Source organism: Equus caballus, chromosome 3, assembly GCF_041296265.1.
Source record: "Equus caballus isolate H_3958 breed thoroughbred chromosome 3, TB-T2T, whole genome shotgun sequence".
NCBI classification, from domain to species: Eukaryota; Metazoa; Chordata; class Mammalia; order Perissodactyla; family Equidae; genus Equus; species Equus caballus.
The window spans coordinates 112,832,147-112,859,187 of record NC_091686.1 but is presented as its reverse complement, the minus strand read 5'-3'; the positions used below and the strand labels follow the sequence as shown (position 1 = coordinate 112,859,187).

At 43.0% G+C, this 27,041-nt stretch overlaps 1 protein-coding gene across 43 annotated transcripts in view; it reads right to left on the bottom strand.

Moving 5' to 3' along the window:
• Positions 1-210: 210 nt before the first annotated feature.
• Positions 211-27,041, bottom strand: part of LDB2 (LIM domain binding 2) — a 359,760-nt gene continuing 332,929 nt past the window's right edge. For 2 of the 43 annotated variants that reach the window (XR_011437186.1, XR_011437187.1), the window contains 5 exons: positions 10,688-10,811; positions 7,183-7,334; positions 4,462-4,604; positions 2,490-2,613; positions 211-1,534 (listed from right to left, as the gene is read on the bottom strand). Coding sequence is in view for 39 of the 43 variants with exons in the window: in XM_070262574.1 (XP_070118675.1) it covers positions 1,304-1,534; positions 7,183-7,334; positions 10,688-10,811 (507 nt within the window). In the remaining 4 variants the exon portion in view is untranslated. Of the gene's footprint in view, positions 1,793-2,489; positions 2,614-4,461; positions 4,605-7,182; positions 7,335-10,687; positions 10,812-27,041 lie in introns of those variants that run through there. The other 41 variants (XM_070262583.1, XM_005608858.4, XM_070262582.1 and 38 more) reach the window with 23 other exon arrangements.

Below are 27,041 nucleotides of genomic sequence, written 5' to 3'. Positions count from 1 at the left end.
CTGGTACAGTGGCCAGCACAGAAAAGGCACTCCTGTGTGTGCTCAAATCAACCACAGGGAGCATGGAAAGAGACCATCCTTTACAAAAGATGGCACAGGTTTCACGATTCCACTCCATTTGGAGTCTGGGCAGTAAACCCAACCTCAATACTTCTCCTAATTGTAGGCAGACTTCTCCGCTCATGTTCACAAATAGCCAGAAGCACTTACTTTGGTCATTAACACAGTTTATTACTGGCACACTTATCAATAAAGCATACATAAAATACAGCCGTTTCATAACACACGGAGCCACTGTGTCTTTACATGTGTGGAGGAACATATTAATATGCAAATGGAAAAATTAGTTCTCTTATAAAGTTTCACATAAATACACTGGAATTGCCCCCAAAGAAAAATCCCCATAAAAGAACCAGGTGAGGGCTTTACAAAATATTATACAAGAAATATACTATGAAAAGAAACAACAGTCAACTCAGATACAATAAAAAACACAAAAACTTTCAGATTTATTAAACTGCCCACAAAATTAATGGATTACATGGCTTGAAAATATTTGGATCAACAGCGATTTTACAAATGCATAAATTCTCAAGGGGCCAAGAGTCTTTTTTAAGTAAAAATCGGTCTTGGTGTCTGATGACAAAAAGACATTTCTTGTTTCAGCACTGGGGCTTGACTGAACCAACTCAGGCTCAAGAACCAATTGACATTAGCTTGCCCATAACTTACCCTGCTGGGCCCTCTTAGCTGTTACCCAAGAAAAGAAAAGGTAAAGAAAAAAAACGTACATTTAAATTACTTTCCAAAAGCGGATTTTTTTTCTTTTCTTTTTTTACTGAAACAAGAAACTCTCAGATGCAAGTCAAAAAGCAGAAAATATCTTACAGTATTAAAAAGTCATCTGTAGTTAGGTTCGGCATATTAATGAGATCCTGAGCACTGAGGGCTTATCGACAATATGGCCTTCGTTTGATGCGGGGAGAGGAAATTAACAAACATGTGGTTAACACCGTGCCAGGAGAAGCGCTAGCGTTTGCTCTTGTTTTCATTACGATCAGTGCCAGTATCTGTTACCTGTGAAGGCCTCCAGGGAAGGGTCATGGACATTTATTTGGAAGGATCCTCTTAATTAAAAAGAAAAAAGAAGAATGAAAGAAAGCAACTCAGATCACTGTGGTTTAGAAATAGATATTTGCGTGGAAAAGTTTTTATTTCTCCTCCCTCCTCTCCTGTAAGTAAGGATCTGAAATAGTGAGTGTAGCCCACAGGCATACGACAGTGGACTCTGGTGCCGCTCATCTTACTGGGAAGCCTGGGGTGGGGGATTTTCTGATTTGGTCTCTTGAGTGGCGGGAGGTTTACTGTTCCATGGGCTGCTGTTCCCCAGGGCGGGTGAATTGTTGAAGTCTTCCTCGTCGTCCATGCCGTTGGCCGCATCATATTGCGTGTTTTCTAATCTAGTGATTAGCCTTTCGTCCTCGTCCCCAAACTCACCTCCCATCAGAGTTGGCTCTCCTACCACCATCACATCCTGTGAACAGCAGCTGACATTATTACAGGGAAACCTTGGGAGAGAGAAGCTCAGCTTAAAACACTAGTGGGCAGAGCTGGGGGCTCTAGGACAGACACACTTGTGTACTGTACACCAGGGTCAGGTCTCAATGTCGGGGGCCGAGACGCATATTTGATTTCTACGGGAAATAAACATCGCCTCCTGATGTGTAACAACCACGCGAGTTTATGTCCTTAGTGCGCAGCCTGACACCGGAGAACGAGCAATGCTAGCAATCTGCAGAAATAAAAAAATGGATTTTTCAAAATTAAAAAAATCCACGCTTTTCACTTGCCGACATTGGGGACTTTTGAGAGGGCTGTGGAACCTTCTGCTGGGTGCTTTTCAAAACCTCCAAAAATCCGCCGCTTTTATTTAGGGGCTCTGAATGGCTTTGGAAACTAGCAGTGAACATGAGTAGGATGCAATTCTGCATTATTCACGCAATTCATTCCAAATGGCATTTTCTCTGTCCCAGGGATGGTATATGTTTTAATTGAAGACAGAATCTCTCTTTTCTCTACTCAGCCAGGCCCTTTTATGCAGCCAATATCCTTGACATTCTGCTACTTAATTATGGTAATTAATTTAGGTAAAGTTTTCGATAAAAACAATGTTCACACTGATTTGACAATTTGCATAGCTAATTAAGTCATTAGCAAAAACCTGCTGATTGCCAACAAGCCCTGAATTTACCATCTGTTATTTCATGGTGCCTGTCACCTATCCCGACACAGGCAACCCTGCCACCAATCTGGGCAGTAAAGAGAACCAGTCTGTCCAGCTGGTGCCATAAAAAGAAGATGAAGAGCGCTAATTATAATTACACTGATGAAGCTGGTAGTCATCAGAAATGGAAGCGTGCAAGAAGAATCCATCTAATCACTCCTTTAAGTACAAATTGTCCTTCCATGCAAACAAGTAAGCCACCTACTGTAGCCGGGAGCATCGTGGAGGCCACTGCTGGAGAGGCACGGGGACGGGGGAGAAGGACGCATACCCAGGGCACGGCTCCGGCCTCTTTGTTCAAAGGGGACCATATGGGGTTGATGGGTGACCTGGGCATGGGACAGGACACCTGTCAGGTGGATACTGCTGGGCAGGCGCTGAACAACAGTCTACTTAAAAGTGCTGTGACTCCAGGAGAGTGCCCAACTGCGATCAGCCTCCGCGGGTCAGACAAAGGACTGGGCCAGGTGCTTTTGGCGATGTGAGGGTGCGTTTCCTGATAGGGAGGCTACTTCCATGAAACGCCTGGACAGCTGGGCAAAAATTCCTTTCGCTGGAGCAAGAGAGGCTTTCCTGGGCAGTAGAGTGGAATACTGCCTATGTCAGGAGAAGGTCCAGTGGGCCCTCCAGATCCCTTCCAGAATTTTGAAGGTGCCAATTGAACAAACCCCTTAATGGTTTATTTCAGAATGGAAAACTCTGTTTGATTGATTGATCCTCTTAGAATTATAGGGAGATAATCAGTAGGTTTCCAAACTGTGTTTTCTGATTAATCACCCTTGCGATTTGATAAAAATGATTTTAAAGAGAAATGTCCCAGATGAAGTAAATGCCAGAAATATGAACTGAGTACTGGCAGGAAAATCAGATGTGTACTTCCAAGAACGTATTTATCATGCAACAAGGAGCTAAACGTGACACTGACGTGTAGGGAGACTCATGAGAACTCAAGGCGAGATGCAAAATAGACACAGACTCTGTGCCCGGCAAGAACACTGACAGGATTTTAGATGGAATGTGGCTTCCACAGAGGCGTGAATGTTACCGAGTTAGCGGGGGCAGCCACCACACCACCCACTGGGATTGTTCAGGATAAAAAAAAGTGCCACTTAGTTACAGGCAATTAGGAGACCATGCTTATGATCAGGAACAAAGGTGGAAAGAACAGGGCAAGTGGGGCAGAGGACTGCATGAGGGTTAATCTTATTTCATGACTTATGGGCAACACACTTTGAAGGGCATGGAAGTCACATGCATAAGGTGTCCAAGGGCAGGAGAAGGATTAGAACCAACCACTTGGGTCAGCATTAGTATTGTGAGTCCAAGGTCATCAAGAGAGGCTGGGAGAGTGTGAGGAGGTGAGCACAATTTGGAGAAACGTAAGAAGAAGCCAACTTAAGCGTTATGCTAGAAGAAAAGTTTCCAACACTCCAGATGCTTTCATTGTATCAGAAAATAACAGTCATTCAAGAAAAGTATTATGAAAATAGCAATTTGAATCACTTCAAATGGGACTGATATAGACTCGTAATATATTTGGTGTATCTTTGTTCTAGGAACAGCTGGAAAAGATGCCCAGACGTGGATATTTTTAAGCATCCTAAATTTCAGAGAGATGTCACATTTGCCTTACTGATTATAAAAAATATCCTTAGCCAGATACATAATCATGCGTGCATGTGTGTGAGTGATTAATAGTTAATAGATGGCAAGCTATAAAAGAGACGTGTGCTAAGGGCTTCATAGGCACATAGATACTTGAGGCCACTTACACAATTATGCACACATCTCTACCCGTTTTTCTACCCCTCTAGACCAGGATAGTGGTTTTCTGCTCAGACAGTCTTGGTTTATTTTCCTCACACAAAATGAATGGAGATATAACACACATTCTGGGCTGCCTCTAACTAGGGGATGTTAGCACCATGCCCACCCCAACACACACATCTTTAAAAATCCCCCCAACATTCAACATTAGCAGTGAGAGTTGCATTTCCTTCCCAACTCCGCTATCTCGTGTGTCCCACAGGAGGCAGGACTGGTCCATCTGAGAGTACCCCATATGCCCTCGGCTCCCCATGAGGCAGACCTCTGCTCCTCGCTGGAGGCCTGGAGGTGCCACCAGCTCTTGCCCGTGTCACACTTCCTCACTAATCCCCCGTGCAAGGACCACCAACCTCTGAGGAGGACTGGAAGTGACTCCTTTCAGGGCCCCTCAATGCTTCTCCTTAAATTGGCCAGAAGGGGTCACTGCTGTTGAATGACACAGGTCTCCATCCCTCCCAGGGTTGAGGCTGCAGTTCGGGATCGCTCCTAGCCCCTGCTCATGGAGTGAGAAGCAGAATCCAAGGATTAAACCCTAGTCCTCGCCAGATACACACGTTGCTGCCGTGGCAGCTAAGCGGACCACGGCCGTGGACGTGGTGCCACACCATATCTGTTCATGCCTTTGGCTGAGGCAGCCATGCCTGCAGATCGCATTTCTATTTAAACAGTAAAATTGTGTCGGTAATTCAGCAGACAGGGATAGAAGATGTGGTCACTACAAGCTATTCAATGTATCTTTTAACATCTATTCAACTAGAGTATACACAGAAATTTGCATATTTTCCTAACCTGATTGCCTTCCTTGCCATCTGTAAGTTTTACTTAATTAAAACCTCTTTAATTACATCTTGTGGGGTTAGTGCTGAAATTCTCCTCTCACTTTCTAATGGTGACTTGTTCTCACCAAGTCTGAAGGGTCTCGACTCATTAAAAACCCTCTTGACACAGGTATCTTCACTAAGATGCAGTTGTTGGATTGAAGGACAGGAGCATAACGGAGTAGAAAAAACTAGAAGCTCTTTAAAATAAAATTGAATAATTCCAGCTAGGCTAGGTATGTCAAAATATGCAACATATATGCTCTTACTCTCACCCGTGGCAGACGTCACTCATGGATGACCCACCAAACCAATCTAGGCCTCAGACTCCTCATCAGTATTGTACCCTGTGAGCTGACACCAGGAGACTGAGCTGGCAGAAGAGAGAGCACCTCTTTGCCATCCCACGATTACACATTGAGCTCTTCAGTGACAGGGTCTGGATCTTTTTTTTTAAAAAAAATCTTGGGGGGGGGGGTATTGCCAATACCTGGTATAGTGTGGGGCACATTGTAGGAACTCAGAAAACATTTATTGAACTGATCTGAATTCTTGCAGCCACTGTGCCTTTAAGTAGCTATATCACAGCTCCAGAATTCTCTGGAATGTACATCATTTGATAGAGGAGACTAACAAATGTTAGTTTCTAAAACTCCCGAATTAAATGAATAAATGGGCTGCTTATGTGCACTTTTGGGTTGATTTATTTACACCAGGCTATTTTCTCTACGCATTTTCCAATGTAACCAGGAGTGGGCAAGACCTACTGGTGCCTTAATAAAAAGACTTTGTATTTCTCCTTTGATTTTTTTTCCCTGACTCTTTAGAGGTGACAGCCCAGTTCAGAAAACAGAGGACAGTATGGCATTATTTAAGGACTAAATTCCTAGTGGCCTTAATATTAAAATGGTACCTTCCCCCACAGGCTGGCCACTCTCTCCACGACCCTTTCTTTCTAGGGCAATGGGAATGAAAACCATATCCTCTGTCCACGGAAGACAGGAGAAGAGTCTCCATGGCCCAGGTAATTCTCAGGTGCTGATGGGGTTGGTTTTAACCAAAGAGGACTGACCAATGGAAAGTGAGTAAAAATGGGGAGAAGACAGATTCAAACGACACATTTAGAAGTAAGTGGAGAATCCCCGTGAAAGAAAGGTCCACTCTCACACAGGGAGAGTTGGAGCAGGATCAGAACAAGAAGAGAGAGGACAACAGACCAAGGGGGGAAAGGAAGAGACAAAGAGGGCAAAGCTAAAATTGTATTGGTTAAGGGAAGTAACAAGAAATAGGACACATTTCTGAAGACATAATGTCTGGAGGACATCCATGAAGCACCACAAAAGTGTCAGGATTCAAACAACAGTCAAATGCCTGGTGACAGGGTGATGCGACAAGGGCAGCAGAGAAGGAAAACCCACAGTAATGGTAGAGGGACAAGGGACAAGAAATGCTTAAAGGAGCTTGAGAATTTAAAAGTGATAAATGGGCTAACGCTGGGCTGAGGAACCTGAGTCAGGAAGGAATTAGGCAGAAGGGGCAGAGTTTGGGAAGAAATAACAGGAGATGAAGAAAGTTCCTGCACAGTTTACACTATTTGGGGACGCCCCTCAGCTGTCAGCTTTGGGGTTCAAAGAAGCTCCTTCTAAATGGCCCATTTCCTTTGTCAGACCCAGAAATGAAAGAAAGGGGTCAAGAGGTCAAGAGAGTTGAGACCAAACCAGGGACCGACTCTCCCCCTGAGCTAATGAAATGGCTAAAGTGAAATCCACCAAGGTGCATTTTTGGTGGCCACCAGTTAATTACCTGAGTCTTAAAATAAGAGGGATGCCCATGTCAGGAAGATACTGTCAAATTACAATATGGAGCCTGAGCACCAGGAGCTAGTTTCCAGTGGAGCACGGGGTCTCCGATGATGGTGCTGAGAGACCCTTATATGCCACCAGGCATGCTGCTAAGTGATATTTTAATTAAACTTTCAGTGACATATCTCCTGTCTATGACTCTGATGGCTTTTTAATTCAGGTCCCATTGCAGCACAGACTCTTAATATTCCTTTCTAATGCTCAGTTTGCAGGGAAGGTTTCCACGGCAGAGTTCCTCCCTCCCATCCCAACCCCTGTCCTTGCCTTCCCCTCCCCCACCTCCAAACTGCCCAGAATGTATTTGCAGCTAACAGAGACTTTCACGTGGGCCCCTGGAAATGGAAGACAGGCAAAGGCAGGATTTCAGGCCTAAAAGGAAAGTGAGACTTACAGGTACCTGACTGGACAGACTCAGGTTGGCGGCCGGGGTCTTCTTCTTGCTGCCAGTGCTGTTTGCGTTGTTCCCAGCACTGCTGTTGGAAGTGCTGCTGGTGGAGTTTTTTCTTTTTCTCCGTTTTGTTGTCGGTTGCCTTGTCGGTTCTGCTACAATATGGAAAATGGAAGGAGGATCCATTCCAGGACAACAATCAAAATACTGTTCCTCCAATGAAGCTGTTTTTACAAATTAAAAAGGGTAGGGGCCAGCCCTGTGGCTTATTGGTTAAATTTGGCACTCTCTGCTTTGGCGGCCTAGGTTCCGTTCCTGGGCCTGGACCTACACCACTCACCAGAGGCCATGTTGTGGTGGTGACCCACAAAATAGAGGAAGATTGGAACAGATGTTAGCTCAGGGCTAATCTTCCTCAGAAAAAAAAAAAAAAAAGAGTAGATACTTTACACTTTTTTCAAATTCTTTTTAGCTTTACAAAGAATATAAGGAGAATTTATTTTTAGTACAAAATATGTACAACTCTTTTCTTTTGTATCTGGTGAAAATGATTTGTGTTTAGTTGTGTTTTCACTTCATATATATGTCTGTAATCTATTAGTATATTTTATGGGTGAGCTACTAATACCACTTTCATAGATGAATTAAAAATATTATTACCATTACAAAATTTGGGAAAAATTTTTCTCTGGACTATTTTTTCTTTATAACAAAAGGAGGGCTCTGCGATCCCTAGGGGGCCTTCAGGGTATGAGAGAAAGTATAACCCTAGACAGTCAAATTAGTGAGCTAATGTGTAACAGCAACATCTACTGGCTAACTGTCATACTGCAGCCCAGCTCTACGACACCTTAACATCCTCAAATAAAAAGAAGTGTGAGTTCTATCAGCTGTGAATGTGGAACTTAGGAATTCCCAAGTTCAGTATGGCTCCCAAGTTCCCTGGTTTGGACCCTGATATTTAAAGAATGTTACTAATTTCAAAATTCCTGGGAAGAAACGTCTTAGTATGCTACAGCTGGTATATTAATGAGGGAAGCTAGATCTTTTCAAGAGAGGCCTGTTTAGAAATAGGGAAAAATATTTTGTACCTGAAGGATGGGCAGTGTCTTAATGGAAACAGAGTCTTTCGAAGCCTTTCCAGGCAGTTACTAAATAAGTTGAAAATGGTATGGATTTTTTTTTCCCAACCCTATTCTAGACCCAACTCTGACGAAGAGAGGGTAAGCCAAGGCCATAGCAGAACTAAGCAAGAGAGCCTTGTAGTATTTTCTGAAAATACCACGCTGCCTCTGATGGGCAATGGGGAGGATCCCTTTAAGGCTCTTTTCAAAGACCATTTAGTCCACTAAGTTATCTGAAACTGTCGATGAAGAAAAAGCAGATTCTGTTCCTATTTACATATCATTTTGCTACAAATATTTTGTCCTTTACACTCAAATATTTTCATCAAATGGTCTAAAATCTGTCTCCATAGAGTGTTACGGATGCTTATTCTGCAGGTTATGCAAACAGGAAATAGAATTGTTCCAGCTCCTGCAGTTGGCGAAGAGTTGAGTAAGACATTCCAAAGTCAAGCAAATACCCGCGTTTCCTCTGAGAAGCATCGTCTTCCTTTGACCTCAAGAATTTAAATCAGCTACTTCTTTTGATACCTGTACTGTCTTCATGAAATCTGGGGGAAATGTGCCTAAATTGCACACTCTGGATCACTCGACTGGTGGCAGGTGGCTGTGGTAGTAGCGTCATGAACTTTGGAGACACAAAAACCTGTTGTGACACAAGCCTCTTATTGATTAGCTATGAGACTAACTTTGGCAAATTACTACTTTAAATCTCAGCCTCCATTATATAAAATGGGAATAACAATAAATACCTCACAAGGTTATAGTGAGGATTTAACAAGATGAATGGAAGGTCCGTGAGGGCTGGGCCCCGTGATCATTTCATCCCGTGTTGTACCCCAGTGGCTAGAGCAGTGCCTGGAAACTCTAGGGCCTCAATAAATAATTTTGGATGAATGACTGAATTAATGAATAATATATGAATTATATATTCATATGTTGCAAAACAAAGGTGCTCAAAACATTTGGCTAATGGAATATATATATATATATTTTTTAAGATTTTATTTTTTTCCTCCCAAAGCCCCCCAGTACATAGTTGTGTATTCTTAGTTGTGAGTCCTTCTAGTTGCGGCATGTGGGATGCCACCTCAGCGTGGCTCGATGAGCAGTGCCATGTCGGCGCCCAGGATTCAAACCGACGAAATACTGGGCCGCCTGCAGTGGAGCGCGCAAACTTAACCACTCGGCCACGGGGCTGGCCCCTGGAATATATTTTTTTCCATAAAGCCTTATTGATAATGAAAGAGAAAATTGGGTCAATTTAAGTACGTTTAATATATTTGAAAAATAATGTTCTAAATGTCTAAAATTCCCCTAACAAGGGGATGCAACTATTCTATGTAAAATAATGCTCATTTTCTCAGCTTTCTAAATATGTAGTTGGTTAAATCTGCTACATTAACTTTAGATAAATCCCCTGGCCAATTACCAGCAGAAGGTGACCATTATATTTTGTGATTCAGAAAGCTATGTGCCTCATGTTAATAATTACTCTTTATAAAAATAATCTTTAGCGAATGGATACGTTTTGCTTTTATGATCAATGAGGCTCAACACACGCCTGGGAGTGAAAATGTATTAGATAGAAAGACAATTAATGGTGACTTGAAGCAGTAATTTCAGAACCCCAGCAGGAGACTGTAGCATCTAAACTGCATTCTAGGAAGTGAGGGAAATGAAATCTTTTATGTATTCTCTTCATGATCAGAGTACCCTTTGATATTATACATCTTAAAAAATAGAGTAAAATTTTTTTTCTTTTTGTCCTTTCTTCCTTCCTTCTTTCCTTTCTCCATCCCTCCCTCTCTCCCTTCTTTTTAATAATTTCCAACATTCTTAAAGAAACAGAAAACAAAATAATAGTAGGCCATGAGAAGCTAGAAGTCTTGTCCAGCAGAACCGCCACTGCACTGGGACACAGGAAACCTTGGCTGATTTTGGCTTTGCCAATGATCTTCTTGGTAACATTAATTAAATCAATTTCCTTTTCTGATTTCAGGTACTCTGGCAAGTGAGGAGACCATAGATGATCCCTAAGGATGTTTGCCCTTCACAAATTCCATGTCTCTAGGTCCAAAATTTAGGTCAGAATATCCCTAATAAACTACTTTTCCTGATAAATTTATGATCACTTCCTTCCTTTTCACATCACTTCATCCCAAGAAGGAGCCTCTAGAAATGCATTTATTTATTGATTATTTATTTTTTTATTGAGGTACCATTGGTTTATAACATTCTATAAATTTCAGGTGTACATCATTATATTTCGATTTCTGTGTAGACCACATCCTGTTCGCCACTCACAGACTAATTACCATCCCTCACCGTACACATGTGCCCTGGAAATGCATTTAGAACAAGAGAGAGGAACAAGGGCGTACCTGGCGGCGCCACCATCCGCTGCCACTTCTGAAACAGGCAGGTCTTCAGGCAGTCTCGTGGACTGAGGTTGTAAGTTTTATGTCTTGACATCAGTTCCTGCATTGGCTCCAGTATTACACACAACTGCAAAGAGTTCAAAGACACTGGTGTTTTGCTACTTGATAATATTATCTGCAATAAATAATGTTAACAGCTGGAATCCATTAGAAAGGTTAAGGGTACTTTCTTTTTTTCCCCTGGTTTTGATTTTTCCTATGCAAGTTTGGAGGAAGAGAAATATTACCAACACGTGATAATGCCCACTTAATTTACTATCATGTATAATGTCGTATTATCGCTGAATGTGATTTATACACACACAAAAAACAAACTCACACACATACCCATGGACACATTCTGTACAGACTATTGGGTGGATACATGCAGCTCTATTCTGAATTCAAACGATTCTCTCTGGTTAAAGAAAAAAGCTCTCTTCCATGGAGCACGGCACTCTCTGACTTCCACTCTGGTTTCTGCTGTGGTTCCTGTTTGTATAACCACACACTGTGAGTTACAATGCTAGTTTATGTAGATTATGTGGCAGTGAAAGCCATCTTTTCAACTTTGGAGAACAAAGAGGCAACTCCAGGTACTTTTTTGATGCTAACTCTTATAAAGGCCCACGATGAATACTACTTCATTTTTATTCACGTACTCATTTGTATTTTACACATGATGATAATGTCAATAACACATGCTGACATTCGTTCAGTGTGGGACTTTTTTCTGTGGTTCTATACACAGTCACCTTGTTCCCTCCTTTAGTTAGATTTTTCAGCTTGACTTTGGTTCAAGACATCTGATGACAAGGATTAATGAATGAAACAAGAAGGTAAATCCATTTAGGACTGCCATGGACTTTTCTGAATTCCTTCTCAGTTGGAAGCTTATCAGAATACCACCGCATTGAGAGCACTGCACCTAAGAGGACAAAGACCACAACTGAGAAGGATGCGTCCACTGCTGTTGCAATTACAGCGATACAAATATTGGCAATGCACCTTCCCATGTGGAAAAACATCGTTTGATTATGAAAGGCAGACCTGTAGCCTCCAGCTTCACCGGCTCAGGCCCATCTTTTTATTATCCCCTTCCCTTCTGCCAATCCTCATCTTGAGTACTTGGTGAGAGGTCACACTGGTTTTTGTCCACTGTTTCCTTCTACCTGGGATTCTAACCTCCCCTCTTCCTGGCTAACGTCCACTCATCCTTGAAGACAAAGTTACTTCTTCTGTTATGCCTTCCTCCCCGGGCTGTACACCTCTCCCCAAGCAGGCTGAGCTGGGTGCCTCTCTACACTTCTCCCATAGCACCTGGCCCTTTCTACTCTATGCACTTGATCATTCATGCTTTGTAATCATCTGCTTCCAAGTCTGTCTTTTCCACTTGAGCTTGAGGTCTTTGAATGCTGAGACTGTGCCTCTTATCTCTGTGTTCCCAGCTTCAGCTCAAATGAAGGGATGCATTTAAGGAGCAATTCTTAGAAAGACTGGAGGATCTTTCTTTGCCAATGTTCCTCAAAGTAGTCTAAGTAACACTTTCATCAGAACCAAATGACCTGATTATTAAAAATGCAGAAGTCCAGGCTCCGTCTTTTCTGTTTCACTGAGTTTGAAGCTTGGGCCCTGAATCTGCATTTTAAAAAACCATACTCCCATCTAATTCTGATATACGCTGCTGAAGTTGAGGTCCACTGCCCTACTTATGGGACTTTAGGATAGATAAGCATAGACAGCAAGACATGCACAAATCTCCAGTGTTTTCCAGCTCAATCTTTTCTCACTTCCTTTCACTTTCCCATGCCTTCCTTTCTTCTCAAATCTAGATTACCTTACTCAAATCAAGAGTACCTTCATCTAGAAAATTTCCTCAGCCCTTTTCACCTATCAATGATCTAAATTTTGATAAAGCCAATAACCCCATTTAAGGACCAACTGTGATCTCCTTCCATCTGCAGTTTCTCTGGAGAAGAGAACAAGATTTTCAAGCGTGAACAACACAAGTATATTGTCAGCCAAAGAGAAAAAGCTACCCAACCCTAGTGAATCAGACTGTAAAGGAATGAGATCTGGATCAGTTATGATACATCTTCAATTTTGTGTATCTTCTTGCTTACCTTGAAGTCCTTTTTGAAACCTGAAATGTTTACAAGGAAAAACCTGTGAAAGAGGGAGGGTTACGGTGTGATTAACTATTCCAACACCGTGCAGACTCTATGCACGTATTCCTCTATAAAGCATCCCTCACCAGGAAACAAAGTACGTGCAGGCTACAGACAACCTCAAGTCTTCCCCAGACGCTAATGCTCACTGGACCAAACAGAGTGAGAGGATCCACAATCATCTCTACAAATTGAGATAAGAATGGATTATCCATCAAAGAAGAACCACTGCTACATTCAGCCAGGGTCAGATGCTGTTTGCATCGATTATTAAGCTAGGATGGTAAGAAAAGCTTTCAGAGAAATTCCAAGGACTTGGAAAAACATGTTTTTTTAAATTAAAAAAAAGTTAAAAAGGTTTTCAAACGCTTTCCTTTTGGTCCATTCTCCATTCTTAAGAAATGAGCTCACAATGGCTATAAAATACATGGGTGGAGTAGAATGAGCATAAACTTAGAAGCCGAGAGGTCTAGGTTAGGGTTTTGATTCTGTCACTTGTAGTGTATCATTGGGTGAGCCACCTAAAAATGCTGGGTCTCAGTTTCACATGTAAAACAATATCCATCTTCTCTATTGTTGTGAGAATTTGAGATAATATGTCTGACACATAAGAATTCAACAAACAGCAGATATTATGCTTGTGTATTAGCAGGCACAGCACAGACTGCAAAACAAGCCACCTTTCTACAGTTTTAAATCAACAAGCATTTGCTTCCTCCTGTGTCAGGCACTCTGCTTGGGTGCTGGGGACGTTGTGAGGAGAATAACACAATCTCTGCCCTCAAAGAGTATTCAGCCCCCTTAAAAATTATTTAAGCATATTAAGAAAACTATTCTGTGTTTACACCTCAAGCATGTCAGGAAATCACGTCTTTCTGAAGCAAGTATTTTCACTATATGACAAGTTAGATGGCAAAGATGACCTATTATGGACCTAGAAAAGGCTGTCAGCATAGAACATGTTAGGACACGGGAGAGCCGCATCAATGTGAGAACCCACGAGCTCATTATCTTTCTTTTTTCTGGTACTTCTTCTCTCTGGGTTTTGGGCAACACTTTTTTCAGGTGCTAATCCTCAGGATTTATCCCTTCCCCTTTAATGTAAAAATCTCTTCCCGTCGCTGTAACCCACCCTAAAGGAGTCTGCGTCTCTGAATACTAATCAGCAATCCCCAAAGCCATTTTTCTTCCAGCGGAGGGTTCCCGGGCTGGAGAGGCAGCCTTCCGCTTATTCATGTATGTAAATGAGCCTTCCGCCTTCTGCTTTGCCGGGCTGCATGCTGTAGGTGGCAGAACTAACTCAGACAAAAGCCCGCCTTCTCAGGCAGCAAGTCACTGCATCTTGGCAACAGCAAAGGCCTGGGGCGTTATGAAATGAGATCAGGAAGACGGTTAGCGGAGTGGGTTCCCGCAGTCACTAGCCAAACCCTTCTGGAGCCAGGATTCCTGCTCCCTCTGAGGTCTCAGGCCTCCTTGAGAATCTGGTAAAGGCAATACAGCCTGTCTTTCAAATTTTGTACAAAATATCTGGAAGTTTATGAGCCCTCTTATATTCCCATTCACTGACTCTGGGTAAAGAGTTCCTGTTTGTAATAAGCATGAACCAGGCTACAATGTACATGCCTTGCCCAACCATCCAACACACTCATACACACACACTCACCACTCAAATGCATATTAATGGAACTGAGCAAAATAACACAGCGTGCTTGGACTTTCAAGAATAACTTTATCTGCAAAGTTGGGCCTGCTACAAAGTGCCCAGCAGTCCCTTTGCCTGAAAAGAAAGGTCACGGAGAGTAAGTGTGCCTGCAGCATCTGCAGCAGCCTGCACGGAGGGGTGCAATGTGGGTTGGTCTCCTCCCGGGGTAGGGTTGGAGGATACCAAGAGGAATCCCAGGGATTGTGGAAAGGGGCAGGAGCCAGCAAGGCCTGAGACTTCTCTTGGAATGCGAAGCCCCTAGACGTGTAATCCCTGCTGGGTCCAGTTAGGATCCCAAAGAAAGCCATTGCCCATCCCTGGCAAAGCTCCAAGGAGGCTTTTTGAAGATTTAGTGAGAGTTTTAGGTTCGGCTTGCTCCTCCTCTGTTTCTGACTTCATTTTCTGGGATTCTGACCTTAGCACTGACCCTTTGGTAGAATCCTATAACCACAGCAGTGACTTGCTGGGTGAGTGAATGAATGAATGGATGGATGGATGGATGGATGGATGGATAGATGGGAGGATAATAGATTGTTTGGCCAGATTTATAGCAAGTAGTCATTGCTAATGGCAGAGAAATCAGGCACTGTCCTGGGGACTTAGAGGTGATGAATTTGTCCATCTGATAAACAACTGATTGCCTCCTCTGTGCAGAACACTTTGCACAAATGCACACATATATACCCAATTACTACATGTCCTGGCCAGGCAGGAAGACCTTAACTCAATCCCAGGACTCCTGCCTTTTCATAGCAACAAAGGACCTAGGAAATGCAGACAGTATGGTGTTCTGCTTCCATCTGACAATTCTGGAGATATTTGATTCTCCTTAGCTACACACTCACACTCGTTCTTCTTGCTCATCTTCTTGCCCGAACCCAAGAATAGGTGGTGATTGTCAGAGTTGGCTCTGGCCTAGAAAGTTGATTTCCTGGGGTTGACATCTGGCTATCTCCCAAACCTGGGTCCTGTCTACTGCCAACATTTTCATTCAGTCTTTTCCGGATGACATCCTCTGAGCTTGAGACCCTTGCTCTGTATGTAGATGTCAATCCCTTGCTCAGGCCTTTGCTCACCCTGTTCCTCTTGCCTGGAAGACCTCCTTCCCTCATTCTCAGTCATCTTAACCAGGGGTTGGTAAGCTCAGGCTTGTGGGTTAAATGTGGTGGTGCTTCTGCATTGTCGATAGCTGCTTCTGTGTTACAACAGCAGAGTTGAATAGTTGCCACAGCGTCCATATGGCCCACCAACCCGAAAATATTTACCATCTGGCCATTCACAGAAAGACTGCTGACTCCTGTTCTAAACCAGTGCTACTCAAAGGAGGTAATCTGCAAACTATTTGTCGTGTCTCCGTGACAGAATAAGGAGCTCGAGGCAGAGTGTAATGCAGTTCACTGCTTCCTTCATTGAGAAAGTCTTGTGTCAAAACAATGTCAGATGAGCTAAACCGTGTGTCCAGCAACGCAGGTGATTTGCATGCGGGAACAAGCTCCTCATCTTATTGTGGATCATTAAGAATTTGCCATCTGGCACCGGTCTGCAAACCACATTGGAGTCACATCAGCCTGACTATTTAGGTCCTCCAAGGTCGAGCTCAAATCTCACATCTGTCTCTGACCACCCCTGCCTGCAAAGGATTCTTGTTTTTTTTTTTAGCACTTATTACTAATCTACTTACACCCCAGTGTTTGTATTTGCATTGAGTATTTTTCTTTCTTACGGACTCGTTTCATCTCCTTATCTATAGTAAGCCATGTTTTACTTTTCTCTCCCTTTTTTTTACCACGATATTAGGTATCCTCAAATATTTGTTGAGTCATAACTTAATAATTGCTGTGGCATATCTAACTTATGTCTGTCTCTGGAGTATGTACCTGACATATATTATATTATTAACCCTCACCACCTCTTGGCCCACTTTTAACAGGTGAGGAAGCTCAGACTCAAAGCCATTAAGTCACCCAGAGCTGACATTTAACAGTGTGATTCTTACAGTGTATCCAAGGTTATACAGCCATTTGAAGGGCAGAGAAGAGGTTCACAGTCAAGTTTCCCTGACTTCAACCCTGCACGCTTAACTCCTAATTGCTCTGTTGTTTTCTTGCTGAATATAAGTGGCCTAAATTGCTGCTGATACCAAGTTCAAAGGTTCTCATTGTCGTCGTATTGCTCCCTGCACGTGGTGTTGATCTGGACACAGAGAGGTGAGTACTACACAAGGAGTGCAGGCTTTGGCACCAAATTTATCTGGGTTCAAACCCCCAAGTCTGCCATTTACTAGCTGTGTGTCTTGGTCAAGAATTTTAGCCTCTCTGAATCTCAGTTTCCTCATCTGTAAAATGGGGATAATATTACTTCTCTCTGATGGTTTGAAACACCATATGTAAATCCTTAATGCAATGCCTGGAGCAAGGTCAATGCTCAAAAGATGGAAATTGGTATTATGATAAACACTGGTTGCATCAAGGACCCAGCCACACTGAGCCAGGAGATCAATGAGTGATGTGATTGGTTAGCCACTCTGGAAAGTAAATCACTTGGTCTCCTTGAGACTTAGGGTGTCACTAGACATAATGATCCGAGGGATGGTAATTAGGCCAATAGAACATGGCATTTTAGTAACTAATGTTTCTGATAATAATCCATCTTTAGAATTCAGTGATAAGTAGAAAATGTTCAAATCCACAAACCAGAGTTCTTTTTTTCCCCCAGTAACTTACTCCTCTAGCTAAATATGAATTAGAAAGATATCAGAGGGTGGGAGGTGATTAGAAACAAACTCTTATCTAAGAGTGAGGGTGTCTTTCCTAATTGAGAAACACATCACAAAAAGAGATCTTACATTAAAACAATACAAAAATATAACACATGGAATCTAAAAGGAAACAAAACAAAACAAGCAGATAATCCCACCTAGAAACAGATAAGAATGAATAACAGGCATCCACAGGAGTAAAACCCACTCTGCATTAGAGGATGAAAAACAAGGGAAAGAGGAAATGGTTTGCCTTAGAAAGCTATGCAATTCCAGACATCAGATTATGACTTGGGTTTATTTCCTGATAGAATTAAAGGTAAATTGGTTGTCAAACTCAAAACATCCTCTTTTTTTATCTGAAGATTCAACCAGGGGAGCCTTTGCCTTTTCTCAATTGTTTTGCAAATTGATTACTTGGGAAAGTTATCACATCCAACCCTGGAGACTGGCAGCCCTCTCCACGCTCAGTGACAGGAGAGCATAGCAGCTGCCGCTCTGGTCTTGGAGGGACCATCCTCTTCCAGAGCAAGCAGACCACGCATGCGCATTTCAATATCTAGTCTTTGATCTCAATTTTCAGGCTGCCAGGAGGGACGCCTATACATGACCACCGAGGCCACTGGCCGCTTTTCTGACCCTCCCGGAAAGAAGTCCTGGGGTGTATTCCAGAGCTATGGAGACTCCATCAGACTGGGCAAGCTCACTCACGGTTTCTGCTGCACTGGTCAGGCCCATGATGAGACAGTTCAACACCCTGATGTGCGTTCTCTTTCCTTCTGACTCCATGGACTTAATTTCTTTGCTGTCATTGGACAGGCACCCCTTCCACAGTGCTCTGGTTATTTGCTTATTTGCTCTTAGACCCCACTCCTTCCTTCCAGCTCTGTACTGCAGGAGACAGACCCCTGCACACTATTTTCCGGCTGTTTTTGCCAGCTGGCTTTGGGTGAGGTTTGACAGTTCAAGGCACCAGGGGAGACTGGAGGGAAGTGGGTTGAGTTAGTTTCCTAGGGCTGCTGTAACAGAGTACCGCAAACAGGGTGGCGTAAAACAACACACATTCATGCTCTCTCAGTTTAGGTGGCTAGAAGTCCAAAATCAAGGTGTTGGCAGGGCTGTGCTCCCTCTGAAGGCTCTAGAGAAAAATCATTCCTTGCCTCTTCCATCTTCTGTCGGCTCCAGCTATCTTGCTGTTCCTTGGCTTGTAGCTGCATCACTTCAATCTCTGCCTCCATCTTCACATGGCCTTTTCCCCTATGTGTCTCTGTGTCCTCTCCTCTTCTTATAAGGGCACTAGTCACTGGATTTCCAAATAAGGTCACATCCTGAGGTTCTGGATGAACATGAATTTTTGAGGGACACTATTCAACCTGCTACATGGGTAAAGAACTAAGTAAGAGTATTTCTTGTCCTCTCTGGTTCAGATGGCCTCTACAACAGCTGTCACTAAGGGTCCTCTATGGTCCCAGCTGCTACCAGGTGACCTGACAATAACACCTCTTGCCTTTGTCCCCCAGAGTGGCAGTTGCTAACCGTAGGGCTGCCTCATCTTCTGATTGCTTTTCCAGCTCCAACACCATTATAAATAATTTGTCATATTAACTTTCCTCTATTAAATTACCTGGTGTGGGTTTTGTTTTCCTGGTTAGACTTTGAATAAGGTTCATGGTTTGTAAGGAATTTGGCAATATCTAAAAGATGAAGGGCTTCACATGCGGAGAGGCATCACCTGTATTGGTTAAGTATGCAAATTTGTCTTGGGTTCAGATTCCAGCTACTTAACAACTGAGTGACCTTGGGTGAGTTACTCAATCTCCTGGTGTTTCAGTGTCCCCCTCAGCCAAGTTGGGATAAGAATAGTACCTAGCTAATTGGGTTGTTAGGAGAAACAAGAAAATCCATGTAAAGTATGTACCTGGGTCCTGACATATGGAATGTGCTCTATACATGTTTATTCTGATGGAGGTATAACCAAGCTGGGGGGCAGGGGCTTCATGAAAGACATTTTGAAACTTATCAGGACCTACCTGTTAACATTTTACATATGTTTCCTGCTCTATGTATATATATAGAGATATATATACTATGTATATATACATATATATATACACACAGCCTGAAAATTAGATTTTGGTGGTACAGCGGACGTCTAAAATGTTTAGTCAATATACCTTCCCTATAAATAACTTTTTCTGACCACTGGGCCATTGCCTCAAATACCCTATCCACGTGTTCTACTGCATCTCTAAGTTCTGGGGCATAGGAAAGAGGAAACATTTGCCTGGAAATATCCCACAATTATTAACAAACATCTAAGGAGTGCTATCTGTCACCTAGAGGGCTATGAGCAAATTTCAGGTAAATTTTTAAAATTCTTATTGACCAGATGTTGTGCCTTCAGATGAGTTAAGCTCTGAAAATGAAGACCAGTGGCTCACGATTACTCTAAGTGGCCTCTGAGAGACATTACCTCTTTATTGTCTGTCACTGTATTAGTCACGGTTCTCTAGAGAAACAAAACCAATAGGATGGGTATGTATATATTTACGTATTTTAAGGAATTGGCTCACATGATAACAGGGGATAGCAAGTCTGCAATCCACAGAGTTTCCATAGGCTGGAAACTCAGGCGGGAGTTAATGCTTCTGTCTGGAAGCAGAATTCTCTCTTCTCCAGGAAACATCAGTTTTGCTCTTAAGATCTTCGACCAATTGAATGAAGCTCAACCATGAGTAATCTGTTTAATTCAAATCACCTGGTTACAGATGACAACCAAATCTACAAAATACCTTCACAGCAAAACCTAGATTAGCATTTGATTAAATAACTGGCACTATGGCTGTTATGAACTGAATTGTGGCCCCCTCAAAATCATATGTTGACGCCCTCATCCCTAACATGACTGTATTTGGAGATTGGGTCTTTAGGACATACGTAAGGTTAAATGAGATCATAATCCAATAGATTGATGGCTTTGTAAGAGGAGGAAGAGACATCAGAGACAGACATCTCTCTCTCTCCATGTGCACACACTGAGGAAGGGTCACATAAAGACAGTGAGAAGGTGACCAGCTGCAAGCCAGGAAGAGAGCTCTCACCAGAAAGTGAACTCAGTCAGACGTTGATCTTGAGCTTTCCAGCCTCCAGAACTGTGAGAAAATAGATTTCTGTTGTTTGAGCCACCCAGTCTATGGTATTTTGTTATGGCAGCCTGAGCAGACTAAGTTGACTCATAAACTGTCATAGTCTCCCTTCTAGGCTGTAAAGAGCTGGAGAGCTGGTCTGTGTTCTATTATTTTACTTTTTAAAATATTACCCAGTACCAAGCAATGTATCTAATGTTTGTGGAATGAATGGATGCTTGAATAAATAAACATAATAGAACAGAAAACAAAAACAAATAGGTGATTAGACATCAGAAAATAGGTCAACTCTTGCTTCATCTACTTTGTAATTGTAGTAACTTGGGTACCAGGGATGCAATGGTGACAGACACAGCCTCCCTCCCTTGAAGCTGACTGTCTAGATGGGAGACAGAGTATAAATAAGAATTCCAAAAGGGCCGGATATTATAATGCAGAAGGGCAAGAGACGTCGGGAGAGGTTGCCAGGAGGAACTGACACTTGAGTTAATACCTAAAAAGATGACTTAGGAGTCAGCCATGTGAAAGAGGGACCAAGGTAGAGGGGATACACATGTGAATGCAAAAGAGAACACAGTACTGGAAACTGCTACATAATGAGATTAGAGAGCGAGCTACAGAGGAGAGGCGGGCAGTGGTCAGATTTGTCAAGGCCTCAGTTTCTGCCCCATAGAAGAGCTGAGAGGTGCAACTGATGTAGGCAAAAGCATCCTGTGCATAATGAGGGCTCTGCAAATGCCATTAGGATGAACACTGAACTGCAACATGGAAAATATCATACTGTTTTTCTTTCATCCGTGTTTCCCGAGCATGAGGAAAGCATCATTGACATTACAATGTGTTTGGCAAAACAAAAGCACCAAATAGCCCCCAAGGCAAACACCGGCTGCTTAGAGTCTCCCACTGGAGGCTGTCCCCCAAGCTGAGTGCTGTCGATCACGGCACTGGGAATGTTTGCATTCATCCACACTGTTCCTCGCTGGAAATAGATAGCTTTTGCAGCATGTTGGTTATTTTTCCTGAGGAACTAAAAGACTGTGTATGTGCAATGAGGTAACATTTAAACACTCGCATCTATAAACGGGGCCTTATAATTTTAACACTGGGAGCAAGGGAATTTGGATATGGTCCTTGGGAGCTATCAGTGACAGTTTTCAAGGAACACGGCTATCTTGTTCATGCAGTTATAATCCCTCCTGAACATTAGCTGTGTCATTATGCCTGTCTCCTGTCCTGGTATAAATACCCACAAGACTGTTAAAGATGGCATTGTGTTCTGGGGTTTGGGGCAGCATCCCCACAGCTGATGTCTGGGAGGATTTATGGGCTACGGTCACTGTGGGGATATGGACTTCTCTCCCTTGGCCCCCAGCACCCAGAGCGTGGCTGCATTTGGAATGCCTGCCTGCCTACCTTCTTGGGAGCTTCTGCCAGGCAACGGCCCTCCAGCTCCATGCTGACACAAAGGGAAGGAGCAATTTCTCAATAACGTAGCGCTCAGTTGCTCGATTGCTCCCCGGCGGCTTTGATCACTGTGTGCCTGTGGAGCCTTGTATCAGCAGCCATTTCCCCTCCCAGAAATAGAAGTGAGATTGGCTGAAAAAAAGCAGGATTCACGTTGATAATGGCAGCACTTTATGAAAATGGAGTTGGCAGAGGCTGTGGTTCATTCATTCACTCACTCATTCAACACATTTACTGAGTACATGCTATGTGCCCCATTGTTCCAGGTGCTGGGGATGCTGTAAACAGAAGTAAAGAAAATCACTGCTGTTATGGAACTACATTCCAGTGAAGGAGACAGATGAGTTTACAAAGCAAAAGATATATGTTAGTGATGAGTACCAAAGAGGAAAAAGGAAGCAGGGAAAGGAGATATGAAATGTTGGAGTTGGGAGTGTTGAAAATTTAGATACTTTGGCTAAAGTCATTGTGCTAGGGAGAATAATGGCTCTGCAGCGATGTCCATGTCCTAATGCCTCGAATCTGTGAAATGTCAGGTTACATGGTAAAGGGAATTATAGTTGTTGATCAGCTGACCTTGAGATGGAGAGATTAGTCTGGATTTTCCAGGGGGGGGTCCAACACAATCACAAAGATATTTACAAGTGGAAGAGGGAATCAGAAAGGAGAGTCAGAAAGATGGCAGCATGAGAGACTTTTGGCCTGACATTGCTGGCTTTGAAGATGGAAGGGGGCCATGAACCAAGGAATGCCAGTGGCCTCTAGAAGTAGGAAAAGACGAGAAAACAGATATTCCCCTAGAACCTCCAGAAGGAAGGCAGCCCTGCCAACACCTTGATTTTAATACAGTGAGATTCACGTAAGACTTCTGATCTACTCTCAGATAGTAAATTTGTGTGGTTTTAAGCCACTAAGTTTGTGGTAATTTGTCTCGGCAGTAATAGAAAATTCATACAATCACCCAGAAGGTGATATCTGAGTAAAGACCTCTAGTAAGGTTACCATATTTAGCAAATAAAAATATAGGATGCCCAGTTACATTTGAATTTCAGATAATAAATAATAATTTATTAAAGTAATTAATAAATATAATAATAATTTATTCATTATTTACCTGATGTTTAAATTTAACTGGGCATCCTGTATTTTATCTGGCAATCTTAATCTCAGAGAAAGTTAGGAAGCGGGATATTTGGAGAAAAACATTCTAGGCAGGAAGAATAGCATTCTGAGCAGAGGGAACAGCAAGAGCAAAGGCTTGGGGGCTTTGAGAAATGTCTAGAAGAGCAGTATGGTTGGAGTGGAGAGAAGGAGGAGAATAGTAGGAGAAGATGAGTTCAGAGAGGCTGTGTGAAACTGGATCATGAAAGTCATAAGGAGGATGTTGGTCTTTGGTCTGAGTGGGCTGGGTAGACATTGAAAGGTTTTGCGTAGAGGAGTGCCAATGTTTGGGGCCTCTGAGAATGGGGAGATGTTGACCATAGCAACTTGAAGACAGGGTCTAATCTATTTTGCATCACCCTGAACCTAGCACAGACGTAGGTACTCAAGCACACACGTGCTGGGAGTTCAGCGGTGCTCCTAATTGGTAGCACTCAATGCTGTGCCATCCATCATCAGGACCAGAAAGGTGTAGGGAAGTGCATGGAAGGAAATGAGAGGATTTTAAGAAGAAAAAAGTGGTTCATCAGGAGAGATCTGAAGGCCATAAGGCGACCTGTAAAGGACAGGGGAAAGAACAGATGCGTGGGGACCTCGTGAAGGCAAAGACATTATGGACAAAGCCAAATGTGACCCTAGAACTCAAGTGTTAGGGAACTCTGGAAAGACAGCATCATGTCTACTCTCTACTCCAGTTAATTCAAAGCAGCAGAGTCTAAACCAAGATCCAAGGAAACCATGTTTCAAGTCTTCAAACACTTCAAGGTTTCCTTGGAAAAGATGCAAGAGGAAAGAAAACTATGATTATAAAACTCTCCTAGCAGCTTGTTAATGAATCACTCACTGCCTCTAATCATGACTAGTACTTGGTGTTTACTGGGCACTGGGCAGTGGGCTCAGTGCCTTCCGTGGGTATTCTTACTTCACTCTCCCAGCACCATTAGCTACACAGGTATATAGATGAGGAAAGGGAGACCAGAGAGACTGGGTCCAAGATCACACAGCGTTCAGGGACTCATTAGCTTTCGCCTCTTTGAACTTAGCCCCCAGACCAGATCTGTTACTCCCTCTCAGTTTTTATGCCCATGCTTGTGAACACAACTCTATCACTCTGCATTATAATGAGCTGAATATATGTCTGCTTCCCTAATGAGATAGGGATTTTGGTAGCAAGGAGAGTCGTCCACCTTTACGACATCAGAAATTGGCACTTAACGGCAAGAAGAAATTAATGTTGAATGAATGAATGAATGAGGGAAATATCCTCTCTGAGCCTCAACTGTAGATGTTTCAGTGTAAAAAGACTGAGGCGGCCAGGCCACAGGTGGAGCAGGGCCCTTGTTCCTTCATCCTCAGCAGAACCAAGTTAGGACTGAAGGATCCTGCTCCTTCGCTACTTTTTCTCTGGGGTTACGTGAAAACGTGAATATGCTTTGCTTCTAATTTCACTGCGCTCATTTTCCCACAGAGAGTATTAAAAGTCTCAAGAGGGATCATGGATTGTAGCTCTTTTTTTGTTTTTTCCTTCATCTTTCTACAGTTACTCGTATTGGAAGACCCCCTCCTTTATCTTCCTCCACGTGTTTATCTCATTGTTTCCCTTTCATCGTCTGTGCTTTGAGAGCATCCCTGGGCCCTGGGTCCTTGACGGAAGATCTGTACACGATGATGGAAAATCTGCTCCTATTCTAGCCATTAAATTGATCCAATATCCAGGGGCTTCAGCCTCTACCTTTTTGGTGTGTGTGTGTGTATGTATGTTGAAGAGAGGTTTATGGCTGACATCTGCCTGACCTTGCCCTCTTCTGGCATTGAATCCCTAGACATGAGAAAGAATGGGTTCCTCCGGCCTTCTGAGAACAGGAAGAGTTTGGGGTGAGCATCTTTTTTGAAGATGGCTGGTCCAATTGGCAGAACTAACCTGGGTGCCTTCCAAAGAGAAAGACAAGAAAATACAACCACAAGTTCACTGTAGGCTGCTGCACTCAGATTCTCCAACAATTTATAAACCAGCGAGCAGATAGCACAAGACTCCTAAAATTAGAGAATTTTGAAAACTGGAATACTCTTGGACATTTTTACAGCAAGGAAGACTGAAGCTCATGGCGTTTGAAAGACTGTCTGATCTCACACTGCTGAGTTGGGGTCAGCCTGGGAACTGTGGCCTTCTCTCTCCTTGCTCAGGGTCTGTCCTTTCTACACACTGTCACACTGACTAAGGTGTTCTCCTTTCCAAATTGGACATTTTCTTTCAGTTGGGTCTAGACTCAGTTCTTGGAACATTCTTGCAACCTGTAACTCTCCTAAGGCATTCAGGACTGCCTGTTTTGCAATGCTGTTATGTATGGGCATCTCTCAGCTTGGCCACTAGTAGAAGGTGAGTTCCCCAAGGGCACACTGGAGGTGTGGTCCATCTCCATGTCCCTCATGATCTGAGGCAGAACCTAATGCCCTAAGTCCTGAAAAGAAGCCAGTTCATTTCTGGTTTAAAAACGCATATTTATTTGGTATGAACATAGACAAAATAGGGGGTCATCATATACCTCCATTCTTCTGGAATTTTTAGCATGATCAAAGCTTGTTTTGAAAGCTTAGAGAACCCCCTCAAGATTACAGTTCCCATTTATCCTCATAGAAACTCTCTCAAAGTTGGTTCTTTCTTGAATTTTATTCACCTGAGCCGACACAAGATATCCTAAAAAACGCCATCCACTATTTTGAGGGCTGGCACACAACGAGTTGCTCTGTTACCCCATGCAAACTTCATAGCAGCTCTATGACTCAGATATTATTGTCCTAATTTTACAGATGAGCAATCTGAGACTTGGAGACATTCAAGTGACTCACCATTCATAAATTATCTCGTTTTATCTTCACAACAATATTATGCAGTAAGACTGATTCTCCTCATTTTTAGAGGCCACCGCCAGGGTTTTAAAGAAGCTAAATGCTCTGTCCCCAGACCCACTGCTAGAAAGTAATAGAGCCAGATTTGAGCATAACTCCTAGTGATCCTATACCCAGAAGGGAGCTCAGCAAATAGCAGGTGCTCAGTAAACATCTGTTGAACAAATGGGTTGTTCCAAAGCCCACATTCTTTCCACTGCTCTCTACTGTTGCACAGTTGTTATCTCTCCCTTTGGCACATGCTTTTGAAATCAAGGCCGATTAGAGAGCATTCTGCCAAGTCGGTTTTCCCCAGCCAGCTTTGGCCTGCCTGGTTCCTCTGTTACCTCCCTGTAACCCTTTGCTCCAAACAGTATCTTTCGGAAGCAGCCTAGGAAATGACAATTTCCCAGTCTGCATTTCTCTTCGCTATCTCGTGTGAAGTTGCAAAGTGACGTTTCCTTCCTCCTAATTTCTCCAAAAGGCAAACGACACATTATTCAGGAGTTCTGCGTCAAATCCTAGCACCCGATGTGCCTGCTATGCAAACTGTCCCCTTTTTCTATTTGTGCAGCAGCGAGACCTTATCGCTCTGGCTGCTCTTCACTTCGATTATGAAATGCATCCGCTATCACTCTTCACCTGTGTCCTTGGCGGCTCCCTCAGGTTCACATGGCTTCTCAAACACTATTTGTCTTGGTCAAGTTCCTCTGGGTCCAAAATAAATCATGGGTTTAGAGAAACCATCACTATGTCATCCATACTTGAGCTCTGGCATGGCTAAGAGAACAGACAAACACATTCAAACCAGGGATGTGGTTTAGGAAAACCTTATTATTGAAATCATTTTTATTTAGGAATGTTCTGTCCAAAAGCGCCCAAAGGGATGCAGTTTTACAAGGCATCATATAAGGAATTATGCCAACTGATCGTTTTTCCATGGACACTGCAGTTCAAACTGATGGGAGAAAACAGAATAGGACCTATGAGGAGTGCCACGCAGTTTTCATTTAGGAATAAAAGGCTTTAATGG